Source organism: Chiloscyllium plagiosum, chromosome 28, assembly GCF_004010195.1.
Source record: "Chiloscyllium plagiosum isolate BGI_BamShark_2017 chromosome 28, ASM401019v2, whole genome shotgun sequence".
In the NCBI taxonomy this organism is placed as follows: domain Eukaryota; kingdom Metazoa; phylum Chordata; class Chondrichthyes; order Orectolobiformes; family Hemiscylliidae; genus Chiloscyllium; species Chiloscyllium plagiosum.
The window spans coordinates 44,832,248-44,859,092 of record NC_057737.1 but is presented as its reverse complement, the minus strand read 5'-3'; the positions used below and the strand labels follow the sequence as shown (position 1 = coordinate 44,859,092).

The following is a 26,845-nucleotide window of genomic DNA, read 5'->3' as shown; positions in this document are numbered from 1 at the left end:
CAAGATGTCACCATCTGTTTCCCTACAGTCTATATCTTCCATATCCTTTTCCACAATAAATACTGATGCAAAATATTCATTTAGTGTCTCCCCCATTTTCTGTGGCTCCACATAAAGGCCGCCTTGCTGACCTTTCAGGGGCCTTATTCTCTCCCTAGTTACCCTTTTGTCCTTAATATATTTGTAAACAACCTTTGGATTCTCCTTAATTTTATTTGCCATCGCTACCTCATGTCCCCTTTTTGCCCTCCTGATTTCCCTCTTAAGTATACTCCTACTTCCTTTTTGCTCTTCTAAGGATTCACTCAATCTATCCTGTCTATACCGGACATATGCTTCCTTCAAGAACGCTCTGAGGCATGGTATGTTGGCGAGAATAAGCAGAAGATATGACAACGAATGAATGGACACCGTGCAACAATCGCAGGACAAGGGTGTTCCCTTCCAGTTGGGGAACACTCCAGTGGTCTGGGACATTTGGCCTCAGATCTTTGGGTGACCACCCTCCAAGGCAGACTTCGGGATATATAACAATGCAGAATGGCTGAGCAGAGGATGATAGCTAAGTTCGGAATCCATGAGGATGGGTTCAAATGGGACCTTGAGTTCATGTCACACTACAGGTGACCCCACTACACCAAATGCTCTCATACTCTCACAGACACCGACACACACACCTCCCCACCCTCTCACAGGCTTTTACCACTGTACTCCATCACACACTTTACCAAGCATGTGCGCACACAGAAATAAACACTCTCTCTCACGCACATAGAGAAGTCTATCGGGTGAATTTCGATTTGCAGAATATTTGCAGATACATTGTTTTGCTCAAAAAGCACACATTCTGTATGCAGTCAATCCATATAGCATTTTATAAATTCTTACTTTGGAAACAGAACCAGTCTGACTCAAGATTGGGATACAGACAGACTCTAACCTCACACCTTTAATGCATTGTCTGAGCTGAGGTGTCAGCTGCAACCCATTCTAAAAGTTGGGAGACTTATCAGGAATCTAGGTTTGTTCAATATATTTCATTGGCTTGACACTGAACTTTTGCTATACATTCTGTGTCTTATGATCCCACTCAACAACCACCTGATGAAGGAGCAGTGCTCCGAAAGAGATTGCTTCCAAATAAACCTGTTGGACTATAACCTGGTGCTGCTTGATTGTTAACGTTATAAATTCTGTGCCTGCGTGCTTCTCTCCCCATCTGATGGACGGGCAATGCTCCAAAAGTTTGTAATTGCAAATAAACCTGTTGGAGTATAAGTTGGTGCCATCAGATCTCTGACACTGCCCAAAATAGAATAAGCTTCATTAATATGCTCTACTCTAGTCATGCAGTAATAAGGAGCTGGCTAAAATTTATCAAATTGACAATTTAAACTTCCTTATATTTCTGACTTTCCACAATACACAATGATAATGTCAGTGGTGGGGAAAGCTGTTGAAGAAGCTACTGAGAGACAATTTATTCACATTTGGAAGGGAATGGACTTGTTAATGATCAGCAGCATGGGTTTGTGAGGGGACGGTCATGCCTCGCCAAATTGATTGGAGCAGTTTGCAGGAGGTGACAAGAATGATTGACGAGTAAAGGATAGTGGATACTGTCTACTGGGTTTAGTAAGACATTTGATAAGGTACCTCACGGCAGGCTGACACAAAAGGTAGTCTCATGGGATCCAGGGTGAGCTGGTTAGATGGATACAAAACTGGCTTCGTCATAGAAGACAGTAGTAATGGAAGGATGGTTTTTAGAATAGAGATCAGTATCTGGAATGTTCTGAACATGGGCCACTCAACATGAAACGTTAACTTGGCTTTCTCTCCAGATCCTAGCAGACCCGCTGAGCTTCTCCAGCAAATTGTTTTTGTTTCAGGTTTCCAGCATCCACAATTTTGATTTATTCATTTGAACCATGTTGGCCTTGGCAATTCATACAACTAAAGATTGTGGATAGGGCTTTAAATTAATTAGTTGAGGGAATGGCAGGACCAATCAAATCTAAGTTTTAAAAATCAAAAGAAATGTGAGAGCCAGAGGTGCAGAGTCATAAAGAAGAAGCGAATGATATTCAGTATGACAGGAAAGGGCAGAAAATATAAGCACAAAAAGACAGATTAGAACCAGAAGTTATAATGCTAAAAAGTCAAAGCTTAAGATGCTGAATGAGTGTAGCACTTGCATCAAGATAGAGGAATTGAAAGCACCATCAATGTTCATGAGTTTGACTTCTTAGCATTAGAGAAATGGTTGCAAGGTCACCAGGACTGAAACCCCAATCAAGGATATTCAATACTCTGGAAAAATAGGTAGGGTTAATAAATACTCATCAGTGCAATGAGTAAATTAATTTTGATGGCAATAAGCAATAATAAGGGAAAGAAGTCATGGGTGGGAGCTGTTTATAAACCCCTGAATGATGCCTCATGTAGGACACAGTATAAATTGGGAAATAGTGAAGGAATACAAGAAAAGCAATGCAGTTATCGTTGGTGATTTTAATCTGCATTTTGAATGGACAAGTCAGATTGGAAAGGGTAACAATGAAGATGAGTGCATCAGTGATTGCCTTTTTAGAAAAGTATGTTGCACAACCTACCTGACAACAGGCTATTTTACATTTAGTAATGTGTAATGAGCTAGGTCGAATAAGAGATCTAGGAGAAAGTGAGGAGTGCAGATGCTGCGGTCAGAGTAGAGAGTGTGGCGCTAGAAAAGCACAGCAGGTGAGGCAGTATCTGAGGAGTAAGAGCAACGATGTTTTGGGCAAAAGCCCTTCATCAGCAATGAACGATGAAGGGCTTACGCCCAAAATATCGATTCGCCTGCTCCTCGGATGCTGCCTGATTTGCTGTGCTTTTCCAGCACCACACTATTCCAGTTTGAGGGAGCGCAACTCAGGTCTCAAAGCAGGGTCCTCAATTTAAATAACTGCAAATGTATGAAGAAAGTAGTCTAAAGCACGCTGGATAAACAGACTAAGGTGCACTGACAGATATTTAAGAAGCTATTTCATAACACTCAGTAAAACTTTGTTTCAGTCAAAAAGGTCTCTTAAGGAGGAGGAATCACCTGTGATAAACAAAGGCAGTCAAGGTCAATATCTAACCCAAAATCTTAAGACATACAAAGTGACAAAAAAAAAAGTGGTAGGTTAGGGTATTCAGTTGTTGTTTTTCCAAAAGGAATCAGTGAATTTAAATTGGCAAATATAAACAGAAAATACTAAGAGTTTCTATGGATGTATAGGAAAGTATCTAAAAGGATGTGGCTGGGGAATGGGTAACAAGGAACAGGGAAAATTTTGCATCAGTCTTCAGAGAAGGTTGCTATTAATGTTCTAAAGATATCTGTTGAACAAGGTAGCAATGAAAAGGTTGATCTTTTAACGGTCTCTACCATGAGGAACAAAGTGTTTGATAAACTAGGCAGACTAAAGAGAGATAAGTTGCCAGAACTTTATGGTCTACATTCAAGTACTTTAAAAGGAGTGGCTGCAGAGATAGGGGAGAGAGAGTGGTCAAAATATTTCAGAACTTTCAGGATTCTGGGAATGCTCCGCAGATTGGAAAACTGCTAATGCGACACTCGTGTTATAGAAGGGAGGGTGATAGAAAGCAGAAAACTGTTTACCTAACATCTGTCATTGGGAAAATGCTAGAGACAATTAGTAAGGAAGACATGGCAGGACATTTCGTAAAGCTTAACACAATCAAATGGCATGAACAAGGTTTTGTGAACCAGAAATTTTCTGAGAGGATATAATGACTGCATGAATTGAAAATTGGTTAACACACAAGACAGAATTAGGATTTGACCACAGGCGAAGTTCTAGAAGATTGAAGATTAGCCAATGTTATTCCCTTGTTTAAGAAAGGAACCAGGGATAATCCAGGAAATTATAGGCCAGTAAACCTGGCATCTGTGGTGGTGACGTTTTTGGAGAAGATACTGAGGGACAAGATACATGCACATTTGGAAGAAAATAGATTAGTTAGTGGCAGTCAGCATGATTTACGGAAAAGGTCATGTCTCACCCGCCTGATTGCATTTTTTTGAAGAGGTGACAAGGATTATTGATGAGCGAAGGGCTGTGGACATAGTTTACATTGACTGTCATAAAGCATTTAATAAAGTCCCACATGGCAGATTGGTACAAAAACTAAAATCACATGCGATTCGAGGTAGACTGGATAGATGCATACAATACTGGCTTGGCCATAGAAGACAGAAGGTAGCAGTGGAAGGGTGTTTTTCAGAATGGTGACCAGTAACTAATGGTGTTCCACACAGATTAGACTTAGGTCCTCCTTTGTTCGTGGTATATATAAATGATCTGGAGGAAAACATGGATGGTCTGATTAGTAATTTTGCAGATGTCACAGATTGGTGGAGTTGCTGCTACTTCTGATGATTGTGAAAGGATGCAACTGGATATAGACAGATTGGCGACTTAGGCACATAAATGACAGACGGAGTTTACTCTGGACAAAATGTGAGGTGATGCATTTTCAAGGATCTAATTTAGTTGCAAACTATACTGTAAATGGCATATTGTTTAAGAACATTAACATTCCGGTGGATCTGGGCATGCAGGTCCACAGTTCCTTAAAAGTGGCAACATAGGTGGCCAAGGTGATTAAGGCAGCATATGGCATGCTTGCCTTAGTCAGCCAGAGAATGGAGTACAAGAGTTGGCAAGCTATGTGGCAGCTATGTAAAACCCTTATTAGGCTGCATTTGGAGTAGTGTGCAGTTTTGGTTGCCACACCTCAAGATGTGGAAGTTTTGGAGACTGCAGAGAAGGTTCACCAGGATGTTGCCTGGTCTCGAGGGCATTGGCTAGGAGGAAAGGTTAAAAGGACGAGGATTGTTTTCACTGGAAAGACGGCGGCTAAGAGGAGACCTGATAGAGGTCTACAAGATTGAGGGGCATAGATAAGGTAGAAAGTCAGAGGCTTTTTCCCTAGGGTTAAAGCTTCAATTACAAGGAGGCACAGGTTCAAGGTGAGAGGGGGAAGGTTTAAGGAAGGTGTACAAGGCAAGTTTTTCCACACAGAGTGGTCGGAGCCTGGAATGCACTGCCAGAAGAGGTGGGGAAGCAGACACGTTAGCAACATTAAAGAGTTTTCTGGACGGTTACATGAATAGGGAGGGAATAGAAGGATATGGACCGAATATGGGCAGAAAGTTGTTTTTTAGTTTAGTTAGGGCATGATGATCGGCACAGGCTTGAGGGGGCTGAAGGATCTGTTCTTGTGCTGCACTTCTTTGTACGTCACAAAACTTCAACTTGAGTCAACAACAGGTATTTCACAAGAGCATTATAATTCCAAGTTTGATTATGAAACAAAAGATTTGGATCAAATGAGCAAATGTTTTGTCAAAGATGCACATTTTAAGTTAAGAGGGAGGTTGACAGCCAGAGAGGTTTAATGAGGGTATTGCTAATTTTATGGTCAAAGCATTTGAAACTTGGCGATGTGATGGGGCAAATAAAATTGAAGTTTTGCAAGAGATCAGACTTGGAGGAAATCAGAGACTGGGTCAAGCAGGGGTTTGGATCAGCTCAACTCAAGCTTAAGAAGGGTAGAACATGGGAGGTAAATCTTTTTTGGAATAGGCAAGTCTGGAGGTAATAAAGGCATGGAAGAGGACTTCATTTGTGCTGTGCCACGAGCAGAGTCAAATGAAATACCAGAAGTGCTAGTAATGACATGGATGTGTGGTCAGAACTTCACCTTGGGATTAGTTATGACATGAAGATAGTGGGCAATCTGGTTCAGCAATAAACAGTTGTTAGGGAACACAGGGGGGAGGAATCAGTGGCTCGAAAATAAATCACCAGAACCTACCTCCAACCTGCTGACGGTTTCCTCATTGCCCACAACTTCATTGAGTTTCAGTGGTCTGTATTTCTCAACCCTGTTTGACAAAGAAAAACAACTCTTTAAATCTAAGATTAAATACTTCAAAAAGGATCATGTCACAATAACAAGTATTAAGACCAACTGTAGGATGCTGAAATCAGTATGTACAAACAGCTGAAACACTATGTTCATATGCACCATGATACAGCCATGAGCTGACAAGTGGCAAGTCTCAATTGAACCTCCCATGCCAAGCAACGATCCTCCAACATGGGAATACAGCCACCACTCTTTGATATTCAATGGTATTGCCATTGTTAATTCCCACTAAGTGATAGACTCAAGATACTTCACAATAAGACAAGAGATGGCCAGAAATTGGAAAAAAGGTGTTAGGAAAATCTGTTAAGAGCACAGAGTGAACAGACAAGAAGGATAGGAAAATGACATAATATGGTTCCATTTGGATGACTCAAGCAGCAGAAACATGTGATGCACACACAACGAAACTTGAAAATGGTGATACAGACCTCCTGCCGAGGTGAGGTAGAAGGTACAGGAAAGAGCTATTTTTGAGTTTACCCTATCAAAAAATCATGGTTGATTTGTAGCTCAACTTCATTGACTCCATCCTGTTTTCATGACCTTAATATCTCTGCTGAACAAAAACACAATCTATTTTGTAATCTTCACTTAGTCAAATATCTAGAGTTTCAGGGATACCTCCATCACCCTTTGAGTGAAGACATCCTTCTAGAATACTCTCCACTCACCTGGATCAGAGCAGCTCCAACAGCACTCAAGAAGCTTGACACCAACCATAACAAAGTAGCTCGCTTAATTAATGCCCCATATCTATCATACCTTCAACAGTTCACTTCCTGCACACATGACTCACTTTCATTCACTGCCTACCATTTTACAAGGTACACAGCTGCAACTCACCACCACTTCAACACCACCATCTAATCCCATCTCTATCATTTAGTGGGAATTAACAATGGCAATACCATTGAATATCAAAGAGTGGTGGCTGGATTCCCCTGTCAGAGGATCGTTGCTTGGCATGGGAGGTTCAAATGAGACTTGCCACTTATCAGCTCATGGCTGCATCATGGTGCATATGAACATAGTATTTCAGCTGTTTGTGCATACTACTTTCAGCATCCTACAATTGGTTTTACCTGTGCCAGCTTCTTCCCACCTAGTCAATTCACAAAGCTGTCATTGCGCAGAAAGGAGGCCATTCAAGCCATTATGTATGCACTGGTTAGTCCTTTTCTAAAAATCTTAAAACCCTTGAAACTGTTCCTTTATCAAGTAGATGCCTCAATCTATTTTGATCGCTATCATACAATCTACTTTCATGAGATGTTCAGACAAGATATTACACATCACAACACCTTGTAATAAAAACAAAAACTCTTGTCTAATTTATTATTATAACCAATCACCTCAGTTCTCTCCAATTTGGTTACTGATTCACCGGCCAGGAGTACCAGCTTATCTTGGTAACTGCATTAAAACTAAAAAGTTGAAAACAGATATCTGTACTCATGCTAACAAGCAAGATGAACGAAGACAAAAGTGCTAGTGAAGACATAAAATTGCTCCAGGAGCAAAGGGGGTTTCGCTTCAGAAGGAGAAATCAAAGGGATGTGTGTGTGTGTGTGGGAAAGAGGGAGAGTGAGGGGTTGGGGGAGAAGGGGAAGAGTGAGAGAATAAGGGTGGGGGCTGGGTGTCTGGGGACGGCAGAGTAGGTTGTCCGCGGGGGGTAGGGAGCGAGGTGTGTACGGGGTCCAGCTCACACTCACTCACCAGGGCAGTTCATACGCAGCCAGCGCCGTTCGCCCGGCAGCACTGGAAGCGGATGCCGAAGCCTCTTTGTGTCCCTCCTGCTCCCGGATCTCACCCTCCGCCGTGTCGTGCCCCGGGCCCAGGCCGCGCTCAGCCTCCGGCCCCGTCTCCATGGTTTTCCCCGCTTCCCGCGCTCTCCACACCACGTCAGGGAAGGGGCGGGGCGGGCCGAGCGTCACCGCCTAGCCCTCTCAATGATCAAAACTTCCGAAAATAGAGCATTTTACCAAAAACATAATCCTGGAATAATCGACATATTTTAAAAATTGAACCATTCGCACGGAACGGAACATTTGCTGGTGCTTCTCCCGTTTAACGGCTCCTGCAACCGTCTCGCCAAAGACACTCAGCAAGCTGCCAAGAGTGTCCTCTGTTGCCTCCGCCTGGCCGCGGATGGTCCTCCAAGCGTCCGGTCCTCCAGAGCCAGACTGCCCTGACGTGCGCGCGCAGCGTCGGTCAGCCGCCCGCGGTCGGCAGAAGTCGAAGTGCGAGGAGCGTTTAACGATCGTTATTTTGCGCCCCTCCCCACACCTTTCATTGTCCCACTGCTGATCCGTCATCTTTCTTCGCCAGTTTTGTCCTCTCTCTTAAATTTTACGTCTTTGCTGATGAAACAAAGTAAGCAAAAGTTTTCGATCAAGGGACGAGGGAAGCCGCGACGGTAAGCATCACGGTGTTGGCTGTCTTGTATATCACTATGTTTCTTTGATGTTTAAAGGAAGTTTAACCTGCTTTACAGGGAGTGTCTAAAGTGCATCCACTACGGCTCACTCCCGCCCCCACCAACCAAAACTTTTTTTCCAAATTGCCAGCTTCATTTTGAAAACGCTCCTTCCCTAATACCCTGTTGCCTTCTCTAGCAGAATTTCAGGGGGAGGATTTCTGGGCTTCATGCAGGCAGTGTTTGAATTCTTCCTACAATCTCTTCCTGTTCTTTGAATTTGAACGTACCGTCAAAATCACGACTTTAAATGTCCGCAACGCTTCCTTCCCTGACTCCGAAACTAATACCTTCCACCTCCTCTCACCTGTACAGAGTCTTTATCACGGTTGTAACTCCTGACAAGTAAATGAGACGCTAAATAACTTTTGCCAACCGTTCAACCGCAATTGAAGATTTTTTTAGTGAACTCTTATTACCATAGAAGCCCTTACCTGCTTTCAACTTTAGAAAGTTGGCACTTGTAACCGTGTATTTAAAACTTTTGAAGGAATTTGCCTCTATTATTTGGTTTAGATGCTCAAAACACTTCAGTGTAAAGTCCAGAGGGATTAACTTTCAGTTGACAGGCTGTCAATATACTGGTTGCAAACATTTTGTTGATCAGCCTTGTTGTGAAAATTGTTGCATTGTATTTAAAACTCACTCATTTAGTAGCAAAGTCTAGGTTTCACTAATGAAACATCTTGAACGGTACTGCCTGATATTTGCAATTTATCTCACAAAGTACAGGAGTTCTTGATATGTCACTTGATTTTCATCAGCTTTGAATTTTAAGTTTTATCTTATGTATTTCATGAAATTGATCTGACCAGTGGGTTCACCATTGGGAATTTGCTTTGTTGATGCGATATCTACAGATACCATAGCATAACCTGGAAGGGAAGGTTGTGGGGATGGGCTCACAGTGGAGGTGGGGATGGGCTCACAGTGGAGGAGAGCACCCTGTTGTATAAAGAGGATATGGTGGTCCTTACTTATATTTCTCCAATCCTTTTGAAAGGTGAACTGATTTAAAACTGAGGTGGAGTCATGAACAAATTACATTGCTCGGTAGCATCGTGTGCTTTGCAAAATAACTTTGCTTCAATCTTCCTTTTTAAAACTAAAACTCATGGATGATTTTTGGAGGCTGAGAGTGAATGTACTTTACTTAGGTAGTCTATTACTCTGAATCTTGACCAACTGTCTAGCCTAAGCTGACTTAAGTCTCTCTTAGCATTCTTTTTTCAGATAATGACCCTGAACATGCTTGTTCTTCATTTGTTACCCCGTCCAGGTTTACAGAACGGTGGAAGAGTGGTTGATGGAATCACTAATTTCTCCCACAGCCAGCAGAACTGTTTAAAAATTACAATTAACATATATATTTTAGCCAGCTCCATTTAAGAACACGTTCAAAACATCCTTATTAATTATTCTATCTTATTTTCTATTAGAAATAGTCTACACTATTTACCTTTTCATGTGCTTAAGTTTTTGCTTCTTCATTTCTTCCTTTGGGCAGGGAGAGGCCACATTTAATTCCTGATTTCTGATTTGTTTGTTAGTGGAAACTGTGGAGATACTGTATGGCAGTTTATTCGCATGTCTTGGAGTAAAAGTTTCCATCTCTGATTACTCTTGAGTGACTCCTACTGGAAGTGTATGTTTTCGAGTGGCAGTTGAGGAAGACTTGACTTGGTTCTGGTACGAGGAGAAAGTGAGGTCTGCAGATGCTGGAGATCAAAGTTGAAACTTTTTTGCTGGAACAGCACAGCAGGTCAGGCAGCATCCAGGGAACAGGAGATTCGACGTTTCGGGCACAGGCCCTTCTTCAGGATTCCTGAAGAAGGGCCTGTGCCCGAAACGTCGAATCTCCTGTTCCCTGGATGCTGCCTGACCTGCTGTGCTGTTCCAGCAATAAAGTTTCAACTTGGTTCTGGTACCCCATATAGTTATATGTCTTGTTGAGGCTAAATAGCTAAAATCATGTCCAAATAATCATCATTTGCTTAATGTACATCAAGGTATATCAGGTTCCTGGAGAACCTTTCTCCAGCAAGGATGTAAATCTTTGAGACTGAGGAGAGTAAATTTATGAATAAAAGGTAACATTGGTAAAGTAGGAAGGGCATAAGATAAAACTGTTCTCCTCTTTACCTCAATCCCTTCCAACTTTTAACACAAACAGACTCCCCACTCATTCCTGAAGAAGGGCTTATGCCCGAAACGTCGATTCTCCTGCTCCTTGGATGCTGCTTGACCTGTTGTGCTTTTCCAATGCCACACTCTCGACTCCTACCCCACCCCCACATAGAGAATTGTATCATTTGCATCTAATTTATATTATTGTTTACAAATCAGTTCAAAATTATTGCATGCCACTTTTAAACTGCCTTTTATTTATTGTTGATTCAGTGCAGTTTCTAGAGACAAAAGTTGCATTTGATTGTTTTACAGTTCAGACTCTTACAGTGCATCCAAGAACATTGTAAGATTTAGGCTTAGGAGGAAGTGAGGACTGCAGATGCTGGAGATCAGAGCTGAAAATGTGTTGCTGGAAAAGCGCAGCAGGTCAGGCAGCATCCAAGGAGCAGGAGAATCGACGTTTCGGGCATGAGCCTTTCTTCAGATTTAGGCTTACATGAGTTACAGTAGATGTTCAGGCTTCTCTTCAGATTTCTGTTAAATGTTGATATTCATTGAAAATACCTCTGAGATGTCGTATCAGAAATCTCGTCTTCCAGCCTGAAATTGTTACTTGACTGCTCCATCCCTCCTGATGCATACCTCCCCTCCACCATCTCTCGCTTCCCCTCACCTCTTCTCCCGCCCCCCATTTAAAAAAAAAATTGTAGTTATTGTCAGCCGTGCCTTATTCTCTGGAATTCCCTTTACGATTCTCCTTGTAATTCACTCCTTTGGCCAATGTTTTGATTACCCATCCTAATATCTTCTATTTTCACGACAATATTTGAATCAAGGTTTTGCAGTTGCATATTTCCTGTCTGCAAATTATAGCTTCTAATGTCATCCTTTTTGGTTGCTATTACCTCAACATGGAAACTACCTACAGAAACATTGCTGTGGGGAACTTCCAATATATCTTACAGAGTCAGTCATATGACACGGAAACACACGCTTCAGTCCAACCAGTCTATGCTGAACATAAATCCAACTAAACTGGTCCCAACTGCCTGCACCTGGTCCATATTCCTCCAAACCTATCCTATTTCCTTTTAAATCTTAAAACTGTTCCCACATCCACCACTTCCTTAGGAAGTTCATTCCAGACATGAACCACCCACTCTATTTAAAATAGTTGTTTTGGTATTGGCTTTTAAAGAAAATAAAGCCCATACAGAATGCACAATAAAAATTATTTAATTGCCAATTGAGTTTACTTTTGATTTTAGTGCCTTACTTGGGAAAAAGAAAAGGTTGAATGATACTCCATTCACTGAAACAAAACAGAAAATGTTGGAAATACTCAGTGGGTTTGGCAGCCCCTGGGGAAACAGACTTAACATTTCAGGTTGTTGACCTTTCTTCAGAGTATGTGTTAATCCAAAATTTTATTTTACATTTCCACTGCCCATGATATTTTGCTTTTATTTTTCTGAAACAATTTTTGCCCATGTCCAGCAAGACCTGAACAACACAGCCTTCGGTTGTTTAGTTGCAAATAATATTAGTACTACAAAGTGTAGGCAATAATGATTTCCAACTTAGAGTCTAAACCTCTCCTTTTGATATCAATGACCTGAAAATTGCTGAACTCGTCACCATCATCGTCTGGTAGTTCACAGTTCTCAAAAACTGAACTGGACTAGCTGTATAAATACTGTGGCTTCAAGAGCAAGTCAGAGGCTAGGAATTCGGCAGCAATTCCCCAGTACATGCCTAACATTGATAAGTCAACAGTGTGATGAAATACTCTTCACTTGCCTGGATGAGTGCCTCTCCAACAATAGTTAAGAAGTTTGACACTGTCCAGTGAAAAGCAGTCAGCTTGCACCACCTTTACTCCCTCCACTGGCACATCATCAACAATGGGTGTCACCTACAAGTTGCACTGAAGTATTTAACATGCCAATACTGTACTGACAGCACCTGCTAGCCCCACAATATCTAACACAGAAGAACAAAGGTAGCTGGCACACAGTAATACTGTCACCTGCAAGTTCCTCTTCAATCTCTTACCATTGTTTGTTCTCTGTTCCTGGATCAATATCCTGGAAGCTTCTAACAATTACCTACTCAAGCAAATGGGGGGATTGGCCAGGAACACTGGTCTGCCAACAATGCTCGCTTCTACAGACATTCTTTTAAAATTGAGGCATCAGTTGTAAGAATGATATTATCTTAGAATTGTAATCTTATTTGCAACAGCTATTAGAAATAGTAGTCATATATATCATCTTTTCCCATTAAATGGTAATATTATGGTGTGTAATTACAGATCACTATTCCCAAAGGTGAGGTGAAGACTTCTGTCAGTTCAGGTGAGTGTGTTCTTCTCAGTCTGAGCCTCACAGAAGTAGACATGTTGTTCATATGAACTGGGTAATTGAGGATCCATTGCAGCCTTCATTCAGAGTGAAATAATATAAATGTGGTATAGACATGCAGCCTGCACTCTGCAGAACTGCTAGTCTCAGTACCTGAGATTTTTGGAGAAATGGAAAATCTCGAAGACAGTAATCATAAATTAATAGGTACTTTTTATTCATTTTTACATGATATGTCGGTGTTCCTGGCAAGGCAAACATTTATTTCCTGTCTGAATTGCACTTGAACTGATTGGCTCTCTTAGAGGAAGTTATTTCTCAACCACACTTCTTTAGTATGGAATCACATGTAGGCCAGACTGGCTAACGATGGCAGATTTCCTGAGCGATATTCGTGAACTAGACGGGTTTTTATAATGATGAACACTGTTGGACAAGTCTTTAATTCTGAACTTTATTGAATTCAGATTCCATCATGTTCCCAGACTATTTGCATGATGCTCTGGATTAATAGTCCAGTGATAATATAATGCCACTACCACCTGAAAAATTTTGAAATTAAGTGAAATACAGTTACGGCTGATTGAGTGAGAGCAGAGCTATTGTTGCTGTTCCACTAAGTAATGTTGATATATTTTGTGCTGCGCAGATTGTTCTTTTACAGTTACTTTGTAAAAAGCTATGCTGGGAGCATCAGCTTGTCAGAATTTTTCATTATTCCATCAGATTCATTAAACAAATGTTTCTGCTATACTTTCTTGGATATGCTGGTCTTATAACTGGTGAATTAATTTTAATTTTGAACAATGCAATATGTTTATGGAATCTTAAATTTGCTACTGTTAAAATGCTCAATTTTACTTTAACAGGTCATAATGGACACTAGTCTTGTTCTCGCAAGGTATCAGTAATAAGCAATCCCATTGCAATACATTTGGAGCTTTGTTGCATTAATTTCATGTGTTAATTTTTGAATGGTAATTTTTAATTGAAACTTTTGAAAGACTTCATTCATTGATTTTTTTTTAGTTTAATCACTTGACTTCATAGATGACAATAAATTGTGCATATACGAATGAGAAGAATGGCTAGTTAATCTGTTTTGAAGGCATTAGTTAAGGAATTAATGTTGGTATTGTATATGCAGATCTCCCTTGTCCTTAGTCCCATGGGATATTTCACAATCACCTGAACAGGAAGATAGAGCCTTGGTTCATGTTTGAATGATGGTACCTTTAACAATGAAGCTCACCCTCAATAGACTGGCTATTCATTTGACAATACCTTCCAAACCCACGAACACATCATATAGGACATGGGAACAGCATCTGCAAGTACCCCTCACAGTTACCCACTATCCTGACTTGGAAATATATCACCATTCTTTCATTTTAACTGGATCAAAATCTTGGAACACCCTTCATAACAGTACTTTGGATCTACCTACAACTGTGATTTGTAGCAGTTAAAGAAGGCACCTTGTCGACTAGGGATGTGTAAAAATGCTGGCACAGTCATGAAAGTCCTTTTTCCATGAATGAATAGAAACCAAAACTGCATTGAGATGTGATACTAAATTATATGTTCACGTTTTGGACTCGCCTTGAACCAACAGCTTTCTAACTCCAAACTCAGAGTGCTGCTGACTGACCCATCTCCCCTTTCATATAGGTCTTGAACAATGTCCTTCGAAGTTTGTGTCCAGACGTATTATTCTCATTGGAGATTAGAGTCCAGTCTGTCCTTTAGGTGTCGAGGAGGTTATGGATTCAAGACCTAAGCGGGTAAAATAGATTGATGTGTCAGTACAGCGCTGAAGGAATGCTGCTCCATTTGAGGTGGTGGCTATTGAATGAAGCAACATCTGTTCTCTTAAGTGGCCAGAAAAGTTTTATTACACTTTTGAAAGAAAAACTTCGGCTAACATTGTATCTGACTTGATATCACGGAAGCAGATTTGATTATTTATCTCAAAGCTGATGTGACTGCTTATAAATTAGCTGCTATATTTGCCTACCTTGCAACAATGCTCCAAAGTAAAATCCAATTTGTCTCCCATATTGTGGATTTGGTAATCTGGTGCCTGTGTTTGCCAGTACTCCACACCGCTAAAGATTATTGACCAGCTACATTAATTAATAGAAGTTGGATTTTTCCCCCTCACCTAAATAATCTATAATTCACTGTACTAATGTTTATTTCTTTATACTTTCATGGAATGTGGGCATCATTGGCAAGGACAGAATTTATTGCCCTTGAACTAATTGACTTGCTAGGCCATTCCAGATGGTAGTTAAAAATTAACCATATTGCTTTGTGTTTGGAGTCAAATGTTTGGCAGACCAGGAAGGGTTGGCAGATTTCCTTTCCTTAAGGGCATTAGAGAATCAAATGATAGTTTCACTGAAGAAGACCATGAAACTAGTTTTCAACTCTGGATTTATTTATTTAACATAAATTCCACCAGCTGCTCTGTTGGCTTCTCCAAACTTTCTTTATGTTAAACTTCAACAAGGTTTTCAACTTGGTTTTTAACAGGGTACCTGAATATGGATAAATGGAGTTTGCTGCAGTTGGAAGTGAAGTGATAACATTACTGGGTTGTTCGTCCACAGCCCCTAGTGAATAGTCTGGGTATGTGGGTTTGAATTTCACCATGGTAGGTGGAAAATATGGAATTAAAAGCTAGACCATCGGTGACCATGTTTATTGCCACAGAAACGCATCTGGTTTACTAATATCGTTCATGGTTTGGCTTGCTTATGAGTCCAGACCTAATGCCATTGACTCTTAGCCGCTGTCTGGGCAGTTAGGAATGGGTAATAAATGCTGGCTTAGCCAGTGACAACCACATTCCATGAACGAATTTTAAAAAAAGTGTACAATCCACATCAGTTAATTGGAAACGCCATAGATTTCTGTTACTTGGAGAAAAAAATGCACATCCTGTCAAAGCTATCAGGATAGACACAGAAGCAAATCTGTATTCTCAGCAATTCTCTAGTTGGACAACCAAGGACTACTTGTATAAGTATGCTGCTTCATGTCTGCCAAACACCCTTCCAATCAAACAAGTCCAGGTCACTTTGAAACGGATCATCTATAGCAGTACAAGAAAGTTCATAGTCAGTGATGCATGTGCCCAGTATTGTCATATTTCAAATGTTGCTGGTTGACTTTACTGAAACAAGATGTTCCTTCTTTTGGCACACAGTTGTCTCCAAAGCAAATGTTCAATCTCTGCAGTCTCTGCTCATTGTTATGTTTCCAGTGGAATGTCACACTCCATAATTGTTGTCTTCAGGTTATCCTTGAAATGTTTCCACTCCCTGCAACTGTTTTAGGAACTTTGTAAATGTTCAACATGAAAAGAGCCATTTTTTTAAAAACAAATCTTCAAGCATCAATACTTCATATCTTGCAAATTATTCTAAGAGTGTTTATAAAGTAAACAGTTATCTTTAGTTCCTATCATGTAATATGTTGCAACTTGGCTACTGTCCTTTTTCAGAGAAATAAGACATTGCTTCAGGTTCTGACTATTTCACCTTTGTTTGCTGTGCAGTTCTGAAAATACTAAAATGAATTGACTTTCAAGTAAATAGTTAATTTTTTGGTGCATTGTTGGGAGATTGAATGGCACATTTATGTTCTATGTTCGTAATGTAAGTATAGTACTGACTTTGGTCAGTGCCTTCAATAAACGTAATGACTGTAATTACGTGTACTTTATCAATTGTAAGAAAAGAGGCTGACTTCTATCTCTTTCAAAATACTGTACGGACTTTTCTCTTCTGAATTTCAAGCGGAACTTCTTTCTCCCAACTTGAAGTAACTTGTTCTGGATGTGTCAGTAGACGATGTAACGTCTTCGATTATTTTAATAGCCTACACCATTCCTGAGCTTTTAAAAGAACTCAGGAATTAAGTAATGACATAATGCCACATCTAAACGTCGACTGTAAAGTTACAAATGTGTGTGGGAAGTTGTGATAGCTTTTATGTAAGCTGCACTGCAGTGATGTTTTGTGGTTGAATTTACTGTGGTTTTTATTGTAATCTTTCACAGAAACTAAATGGAGTTCAAATATCGGTAAACTTGTGTTAAAATTATTGACTATAATTTGATTAATTGGCAATCTTTTGCCTCTTTGGATGTGACCTTGTGTCAATTATTTGGTCAGCTGCGATGTTAAGAATTCTATAATGAAGCAGATGATCACTGACAGATCGTTGTTCTTGTAGTAGATGGAGTATTTCTTTTCCAGAATTCTTTAAGAGTTTCTGAGCAAATTGTAGAACAATGAAGTTTGCCACAATAGTAAACACGAATCTCAGGAAAAAAGTCTGAAGTGATAAATTGACCAATTAAATAAGTTATCAGTAAAAATGACCATTAATAAAGTTGCAGGCGACAGGGTGAACTAATAAGATTTTTTTTTGTGTTTTCAGTTAAGAAGCTAGAGATAGAAAATTAGTACTCAGCCCCAAGTCCTGATTACAAGAAAATGTTGGAGATTGAGGCCAAGTTAAGGATGGTCAGCTAATGCTGCTGGTAGGGCACACTCCATGCTGGCAGCCTTTGTTGAATTCACATGAAATTTGTGTTGGGTTATCCTTCAGTCTAGGTTTTCCACCTCTCACGGGTTACTTTAAAGATGTTTTTATAGTGCGTTGGTGGGGTATAGAAGCATGGGGTGTACAGCTCAGTCCCACCTACTCACTCACCCACCAGATCCCCTGTCTCTCACATAGGCACTCTCAGAGACAGGCAGTCTCAGACCCCTGCAGGTATTTACTAATCAGTTGTTCAACCTAATCAACCTGTTCAGAGATGTTATTCACCTCCAGACCAGGTGGGACTTGAACCTGGCCCAGAGGTTAGGATGCTACCTTTGCACGACAAAAGCCCAAACCCATAGTCAACTGTACCTCAGCCACCAATCACTGCTGATGACTGACCTGCAATTTCTCTCTCTCTATCCCACACTCTGCCACCCCCACTTCTCAATTGTAAATCTCCTCCTGCCCAAGTCAATGTTCTCTTGAAATTCTCCTGATCTCCTCAGCTTTTGGACAATTAAACCACTGATATTGTGCGACTGCATGTCTCCTGCATTAATGAGCCTATCGGCAGCAAACGCATAGAGAAACAGCCTCTGATTAAACATTCTTTGCATATTTATCCAGTTAGAATTCCCTGTATTTTGAATAACAGCTCAGAAAGCCAGATTGTAATCTGTTGGACAAGCCTGCTCTGGCAGTATTGGTCACCTTGCTTAAGGGACAGTAGACTTGTTTAGAGGAGATACAACTGAAACTCACTAGGCAGATTCATCTGATGCAAGTGCTCTCCATATGAGGGTTGATTAGTAGTATACTCTAGGATTTAAGAGCCGCTGATTGAGATATATAAGATTCCGACGTATTGATACAGTACAGACTGAGTTGAAGGAGTGAGGTGAAGTCTAGTGTTGCAGAGCAGAGAATATGTGCATGAACAGAAGACGGTGCTATGAGGAATAGTTTTGAAGCAAGATTGACAGTTTTGAAACTGACAAGCGAAGTACATCATTCAGTGAAATCTGAAGAAATTGAACGTAATTGGTATAGTGAAGACTGAGGAATGGAGGTTGCAGTGGAGTTGATCACAGGTGCTGGAGAAAACCTTGAAGTGATGAGGATGTGAAACATTTCACCAGTAGAAGGACCGCGATGAGGTGACAAGAAATTTTCAATGTTAGACAGGATGTTGAGCAGGATGCCAAATGAACATTTCCTAACTTAGCTTGAAATTGACTCTCAGTCAGATGCTGATGGAAACTGTATAGGATGATCACAGTCTTTTTTCAATGTTTGTTTAGATTAGATTAGATTCCCTACAGTGTGGAAACAGGCCTTTCGGCCCAACTAGTCCACACTGACCCTCTGAAGAGTAAATCATCCAGACCCATTCCCCCTAATTAATGGACCTAACTCTACGGGCAATTTAGCATGACCAATTCACCCAACCTGCATATCTTTGGACTGTGAGAGGAAACCCACAGGGGGGTGTGCACATTCTTGCACAGGGAGAATGTGCAAACTCCACACACAGTCGCCCGAGGCTGGGATTGAACCTGGGTCCCTGGCGCTGTGAGGCAGCGGTGCTAACCACTGAGCCACGGTGCCGCCCAATACGTGTTTGGAGCAAGTATTGTGTCTTCCAGATATTGATAAAGGATATGAAATTGAAAAATACAGGCAATGGATGATTAGATTAATTAAGATTAATTAATTGGGCGGCACGGTGGCACAGTGGTTAGCACTGCTGCCTCACAGCGCCGGAGACCCGGGTTCAATTCCCGCCTCAGGCGACTAACTATGTGGAGTTTGCACGTTCTCCTCGTGTCTGCGTGGGTTTCCTCCGGGTGCTCCGGTTTCCTCCCACAGTCCAAAGATGTGCAGGTTAGGTGAATTGGCCATGCTAAATTGCCCGTAGTGTTAGGTAAGGGGTAAATGTAGGGGTATGGGTGGGTTGCGCTTCGGCGGGTCGGTGTGGACTTGTTGGGCCGAAGGGCCTGTTTCCACACTGTAATGTAATCTAATCTAAGATATAGGCGTCCTCCGTGGACGTGCAAAATTCTGACTGTGCTACTTGATGATGTAACTAATATAGTACATATTTTATATGTATAATATGCGCTAGAAAGTACAAGCAGAGGAGGGGTCCTTGGCAGCAAATGTAGTAATTGTGGCATATGAAAGACTGAACAAAGTGACTGTATTATTCTGGAGGTAAACTTGAGACAAGTTTAGAAATTGTACCACCTAAGGCTGTGGAATAAAAGGTTTTGACGACAGAGTCCTAACTCTGACAAAGCTGGCTGTTCAATTAGCTCTATCTACACAATTGCACTTTTTCCATTTTATCTTCCCCATTCACCACATTTACTCAATACTTACATAAATGATTTTGCAGACTGAACCCTTGAGCATGTTCTCATAACCTTCAGTGGAAAACATTCTGTTGTGCTTTGCTGTCAATGGTAATTCTCTATCTTGTGCTGCCTTATTACTGACATAGTAATCACTGTAAAACCAAGCTGTACTGTTTTTACGTTGACAAAATTATTACGAAATGTTGAAAATCCCTTTTTGACTCTCATTAACCTTCTCTGTTTTAAAGAGTTTTTAAAAACTTTCTAACTGTAATCTGTCACTCTTCTATTTACTGTAGTGTGTCAGAACTGGACCTTCCCATTTCTGGTATCCATCTTATGACTTTTCTCCATTTAGTTCTGTCATCCTTTTGAGTATTGTTGGGCCCAAGTCATTCGTCCTCATGCTTGCCAGATGCATACTCATAGTTGCATTTTCGCTTTCAATTTTTTAAACTATTGAGCCAAAATAGTAACTGCCTCTCCAATTTCTTTAATACTTTTATTTTTCATCTCACTTTATCTAAATGTTACTCCTTGATAATAGCATCATTAATTATTAGTTGTACTATGCTGATTAACTTTTAAGCTTTGGCTTATGGTTGCAAATCTTTAATTGCATTATTCAGCTCTCCCCAATATTCAGATGCCTCTACTCAAACTCATTTAACTTGGAAACATTTCAGCAATCTGTTTGACCACCAGCTGAGTTTTGAATCATGTAATCACCTATGACCAAGGCTTGAGTCAGATCTCCAGGCATTCTTTATTTCTCTCTACTATGGCCTTTCCACATTGAACTCTTTATCTGTTTCTTCGCTTCATGGATTGATTATGCAAACCTCCATTCATCTAATTCAGAACATCATGATATCAGTTTTCTGCACAAAGTTGTTATTTAAGTAGAACACAATGCAGATCTATGTAATAAATGTATGCAACCGGCAAACCTTACCGTGATGAACAAGAGCTTTTATTACTGGGTTTTAGAGTTAGGTTCTACATGGTATTCATCGATGCATCTCATCCGACTACTTATTAAATGTTCTCTCAAATCCAGATGAAGTGTAGAAACCTGGCCAACAGGTAAGTGCTAGGCCAATGATTAAGATTCATTTTAATAAGGTAACTTCCCAGTCGGTCTAAATTAGACTGTTTGTGTGTTTAGTGTTGGCGTAATGTGCATGTTTTATATAGAGCAACTTCAATATCTGTATTAGATCAACATGTGTGGATAAAGTTGGGTGTTCTGACAAAAACAGAAAATGCATTTCTGTTGAGATTTTTTTTAAGAAATGCGCATGATCATCTAATATTGAAATATGCAAAAATGTACATTATGCTGAAATACTGCAAATGGCCTGATTTTTGCAACCAGAGGAAAGCTTCTCACAAAGATCTTTACAGTGGGAACTTCCCCTTTGCCAGATCAGTTGTGGAAGTATTTGCATATAATATGGAAATTAAAAGCACTGAAAATTATAGAGTCATAGAGATGTACTATATGGAAATAGATCCTTGGTTCCAACCCGTCCATGCAGACCAGATATCCTAAATAAATCTAGTCACATTTGCTGACATTTGGCCCATATCCCTCTAAACCCATCGTATTCATATACCCATCCAAATGCCTTTTAAATGTTGTAATTGTACCATCCTCTACCATTTCCTCTGGCAGCTAATTCCATGCATGCACCACCCTTTGTGTGAAAAAGTTGCCCCTTAAGTCCCTTTTGATCTTGCCCCTCTCACCTTAAACCTATGCCCTCTAGTTTTGGATTCCCCCACCCCAGGGAGAAGACTTTGCTATTTATCCTATCCATGCTCCTTGTGATTTTATAAGCCTCTATAAGGTCACCCCTCAGCCTCCGCCACCCCAGAGAAAACAGCTCCAGCCTATTTGATCTCTCCCTATAGCTCAAAGCCTTGAACCCTGGCAATGTCCTTGTAAATCTATTCTAAATCCTTTCAAGTTTCACAACATCCTTCCTACAGCAGGGAGACCAGAATTACATGCTGTATTCCCATAGTAGCCTAATCAATGACCTGTGCAGCTGCAACATGACCTCCCAACTCCTACACTCGATGCACCGACCAATAAAGGCAAGCAGACCAAAGGCTTTCTTCATTATCCTATCTATGTGCGACTCCACTTTCAAGGAACTATGAACCTGCACTTCAAGGTCTCTTCGTTTAGCAGCACTCCCCAGGACCTTACCATTTAAGTATATAAGTCCTGCTCTGATTTGCCTTTTCAAAATGCAGCAGCTCACATTTATCTAAATTAAACTCCCATCTGATCAAGATCCCATTGTACTTTGTAATTTTTGCTGTCCACGACACCTCCAATTTTGGTGTCATGTGCAAAATTACTAACCATACCTCCAATGTTCTCATCCAAATCATTTATGTAAATGATGAAAAGCAGTGGACTCAGCACCGATCCTTGTGGCACACTGCTGGTGACAGGCCTCCAGTCTGAAAAGCAACCTTCCACCACCAGCCTCTGTCTTCTACTTTGAGCCAAATTCTTCACTTTTAATTAAAATCTTTACATCAATAAAAATAATAATATGGGAAGATTACATGGAATTTTTTTTATCAATGTGGTGAAATTTGACATTGCGTGTGGAAAAATAGTTTTTCAACACCAGGATGCTAGCAATAGTAATGATGATAGAAAATCAATTTGAAAATCAAATAAGGTGTAACTTTTGAATTTATTTTAGTGTGTCTAACGATGTAATAGTGGACCTTCTTGTCAATTCCTGTTTGCAAGGCAGATATAGCAATCTGTGAACTCCTCCATGACACATCCTATGAAAGAGCACACGCTCACTCAAAAGTAATTGCTAAATTTCAATGTTGCTTTTTGCATGTCTGAACTCCTAATGTTGCTGACAGTTTATGGAGTAATGACAGCAAATAGGGGCTATTTTGCTGGTGTTGCTGCAGCAAAATCTAGGCCAACAATTAAAAAAAATCAATGTTTTATAAACAGAGTACATTAGAAAGAATGCATTAACAATATTTTAAGGTTTGAAATGTATGTTACCTCACATAACATGATACATGTATTGTACCTTAATTGCAAATCTTTTCACTTTGTTTTAGCTTTTCCAATTTGGCTACTATAGCCATGTGCAACCACAATCAAATGATGTTGTTAGGTGTGACCAGAAAGATGCACAGTGTCAGTGCTGTTTGCATTTGTAAATTGTTGAAATTGTAAAATCCACATTAATTGATCAGCGTGTCCCTTGTATGGTAACATTACATCTGATCAGAGGAGAAATTGATAGTTTTAAGGAATGTTTTTTCTTCACTAAAGTCTTAAATGGTCAGATTTCTTCATGGTGATTCATAAATATTGCTCCTTTTTTAGTAAAAAAAAATCAGTTTGATTTGATGTGCACATCCTCATGATGCATATGTTTAATTAATATTAATTACCTCTGAATCTCATTGCTAATCACCATCCTTTATCATCCCATCTCTACCTTATGCTTTATGCTCCTGATAATAGGAGAAAGTGAGGACTGCAGATGCTGGAGATCAGAGCTGAAAAATGTGTTGCTGGAAAAGCGCAGCAGGTCAGGAGCATTAAAGGAGCAGGATAATCGACGTTTCGGGCATTCCTGAAGAAGGGCTTATGCCCGAAACGTCGATTCTCCTGCTCCTTTGATGCTGCCTGACCTGCTGCGCTTTTCCAGCAACACATTTTTCTGCTCCTGATAATGCCAGTATTTGCAGGAAGGTAGTTCCAGGGTGTTATCTATTCTGTTTGGCATATATTGGCATGTTTGAGTAAGAGGATCATGCCAGGCACGGAAACACACAGCAGATATTCATCCTTTGAAACGTTTGGAAAAAAAAATCACAGGTGTTGGGGCGTGTTGGGGCGGTGATAGCCTAGTATTGCTAGTCTATTAATCGAGCGACCCATGCAGAATTTTGGGGACCTGCATTTGAATCTCGCCATGGCAGATGGTGGAATTTGAATTCGATAAAAGTCTGGAATTACGAGTCTAATGGTGACTATAAAACAAATCTGGTTCACTAATGTCCTTTTGGGAAGGAAACTGCTGTACTCACCTGACCTAGACCACGTAACTTCAGATCCACAGCCATATGGTTAACTCTTAACTGCCTTCTGGGCACTTTAGGATACATAATACATGCTGGCCTGTCCATAACACCCATAGCCTATGAAGGAATTAAAATGAAAAGGCATGATTAAACGAAATATACAGGAATACTATCAGAGTTCCTATGGAAAAACATAGAATCAGGGCTATTTTTGTTTCCTGTGCTTATTTTTCCACACTCTTGCACATGCAATTATACAGTAGACCAGTCTGAATCGTTGTGAGTGTTGCTAATTGTATGTAACAAATTAAAACTATTTACCACGTAATGAAATGTTCTTTGATGATTACACATTTGTTAATCAACAGTACATATTTTGTTTTCATACTAATGTATTAATTGTTCAGTGATATCAGTGATGTGTGAGATAGCCACTGCAGTAAGCCTAACAATGTTCCCAAAAACAATAGTGCTCAAATTGATTTAACATGTTAATTACCAATACATGCCATGCACTAATTCGTGAAACTTAGTCTTTACTGTTTAAAGTAAAGTTTCATTTTATCTGCCTTAGATTTAAACCAAATTTAAGACAGTTATCAACAGTTGCACACAACTATTTCTTACATTTGCATTTTTATTTGTCAAAATCAAAACTGAGTAACCATCAAAATGCATTAACTTGTTAACCCTTCTAATGCTGAAGCAAGCAGTTAACAAGAGCGTTTTTTTTAACTTTCCTATGCATGGTTCCAGATGATATTCAGATCATTTTTTAAAATTTTACTTTAAGATGGATTTAACTCAGGACTGGAAATTGTGGTTGTATTAGGAGATCCAATACATGAGCAAAATGTTGGAATAACAAAAAAAATGCATCTTTTGAACTCACCTGTAATTTATAAAAATAAAATGAAATCCAAAGTAATTGCAATTAAGTTTGGCTGATTAGAATGTGGAAAGCTTTCTACTGTTTGTGACTGGACACGCGAGCAGGCTATATAGCATTTCCAATTTTACAGAATTTAGCTTTACCTAATTTATTTTTGCTTGGATGTTATCTGTGCAGAAATCAACACCATGCTTCAGACTAATAAATCAAAATACTTGATAGACTGTGTGGGTCCTTCCTACAGAAATGTGCCCTACTTGCCTAAATCCAGAAAGTAAAGTGTGAGAGTTCATAGAGCCATGGATTAGGCCAACTGATGTTTAACCAGCTATGGTACTTCTGTCAATTTGCGGAATAGTATAAAAGTGTTTAGCAGAAGGAGCATTATTCTGACATCGTTTTGACAATTGTCACTTGCTTTCAGAAAATGGTGTCAGCTTTCTTTGGGATTGATTCGTGGTTCAACATCATTTCCAGAAGACCTGGTTGTCAGGTTATTTTGCACAGTAAGCTGCAGTCTAACTGTTGAAAAAGGGGTTGAAATATGAAACTTGTTTGTTCCATTCATCTTGATTTCATTCTCATTCCTTTGGGAGTGAGAATTGCATCCATTTTCATTGTGACTGTTAAAACATGACCCAGTTTATCAATTTAGTTTTAAACTGATTTCACAATACTGGTATACGATAAGGTGACCATGAACATCAAATTTTAAATTTATTAAATTAAACAAGCAAAAGTTTGATTTAATTCTTCAACCTTCTAATTACAGAAAATGGCAAAAAATGTTTTGTCCAATGGCAACTTGACAAAAGCTACATTATAACGCACCACCTTGGAGAGTTATACAGCATGGAAATAGATCCTTCGGTCCAATCCCAAAGTCCCTCCTGCCTGTGTTTGGCCCATATCCGTCCAAACATTATCCAAATGTCATTTAAACATTTACCCTCATCCACCACTTCCCTTGGAAGTTCATTCCACATGTGAACCACTGTGTAAATAAATTGTCCTTCATGTTTTATTTAGGTCTTTTCCCCTCTCACCTTAAAAATATGCCTCCAGTCTTAAAATCCCCCATCCTAGGGAAAAGTCATCTGCCATTCACCTTATCTATACCTCTCATGATTTTATAAACCTCTTTAAGGTCACCCCTCAATCATCCATGCTCCATTGAAAAACATCCAGCCTTTCCTTACAACCCAAACTATCCATTCCTGATAAATCATGGTAAATCTTTTCTGATCCCTCTCCAGTTTAATTATATCCTTCCTATAACTGGGCAACCAGAACTGGGCACAGTAATCCGGAAGGGTCCTCACCAACATCCTGTACAACGTCAACATGACATCCTAACTCCTAAACTGAATCCATTGTCTCAGCATGCTCCTGCCCCACTGAACTCATCTCTACCTTCCTCGACACTGTCCTATCCCCCCTAGTCCAGGAACTTCCCACATATGTTCGAGACATCACCCATGCCCTCCACCTCCTCCAAGACTTCCGTTTCCCCGGCCCCCAATGCCTCATCTTCACCATGGATATCCAATCCTTCCACACCTCCATCCGCCATGACCAGGGCCTCCAAGCCCTCCGTTTCTTTCCTCTCCAGACGTCCCCAACAGTACCTTTCCACCGACACTCTCATTCGTTTGGCCGAACTGGTCCTCACCCTTAACAATTTCTCCTTTGAATCCTCCCACTTCCTCCAGACCAAACGGGTAGCCATGGGCACACGTATGGGCCCCAGCAATGCCTGTCTCTTTGTTGGCTACGTAGAACAGTTGATCTCCCGTAATTACACCGGCACCACTCCCCACCACTTCCTCCGCTACATTGATGACTGCATTGGCGCCACCTCGTGCTCCCACGAGGAGGTTGAGCAATTCATCAACTTCACCAAAACATTCCACCCTGACCTTAAATTTACCTGGACCATCTCCGACACCTGGCTCCCCTTCCTGGACCTCTCCATCTCCAATAATGA

At 40.3% G+C, this 26,845-nt stretch overlaps 2 protein-coding genes across 5 annotated transcripts in view; one reads left to right on the top strand and one right to left on the bottom strand.

Moving 5' to 3' along the window:
- rfc2 (replication factor C (activator 1) 2) overlaps positions 1–8,072 on the bottom strand; it is a 38,037-nt gene extending 29,965 nt beyond the window's left edge. The window contains exons 1-2 of the mRNA XM_043718800.1: positions 7,705–8,072; positions 5,872–5,941 (exon numbers count right to left, since the gene is read on the bottom strand). Coding sequence (XP_043574735.1) covers positions 5,872–5,941; positions 7,705–7,856 — 222 coding nt within the window. The 5' untranslated portion in view covers positions 7,857–8,072. The remainder of the gene's footprint in view (positions 1–5,871; positions 5,942–7,704) is intronic.
- A 214-nt stretch (positions 8,073–8,286) lies between these two features.
- Positions 8,287–26,845, top strand: part of rffl (ring finger and FYVE-like domain containing E3 ubiquitin protein ligase) — a 96,884-nt gene continuing 78,325 nt past the window's right edge. For 2 of the 4 annotated variants that reach the window (XM_043718802.1, XM_043718805.1), the window contains exons 1-2: positions 8,287–8,404; positions 12,909–12,951. The gene's annotated coding sequence lies outside the window, so the exon portion shown is untranslated. Of the gene's footprint in view, positions 8,405–12,908; positions 12,952–14,628; positions 14,742–26,845 lie in introns of all 4 variants that reach the window. The other 2 variants (XM_043718803.1, XM_043718806.1) reach the window with 2 other exon arrangements.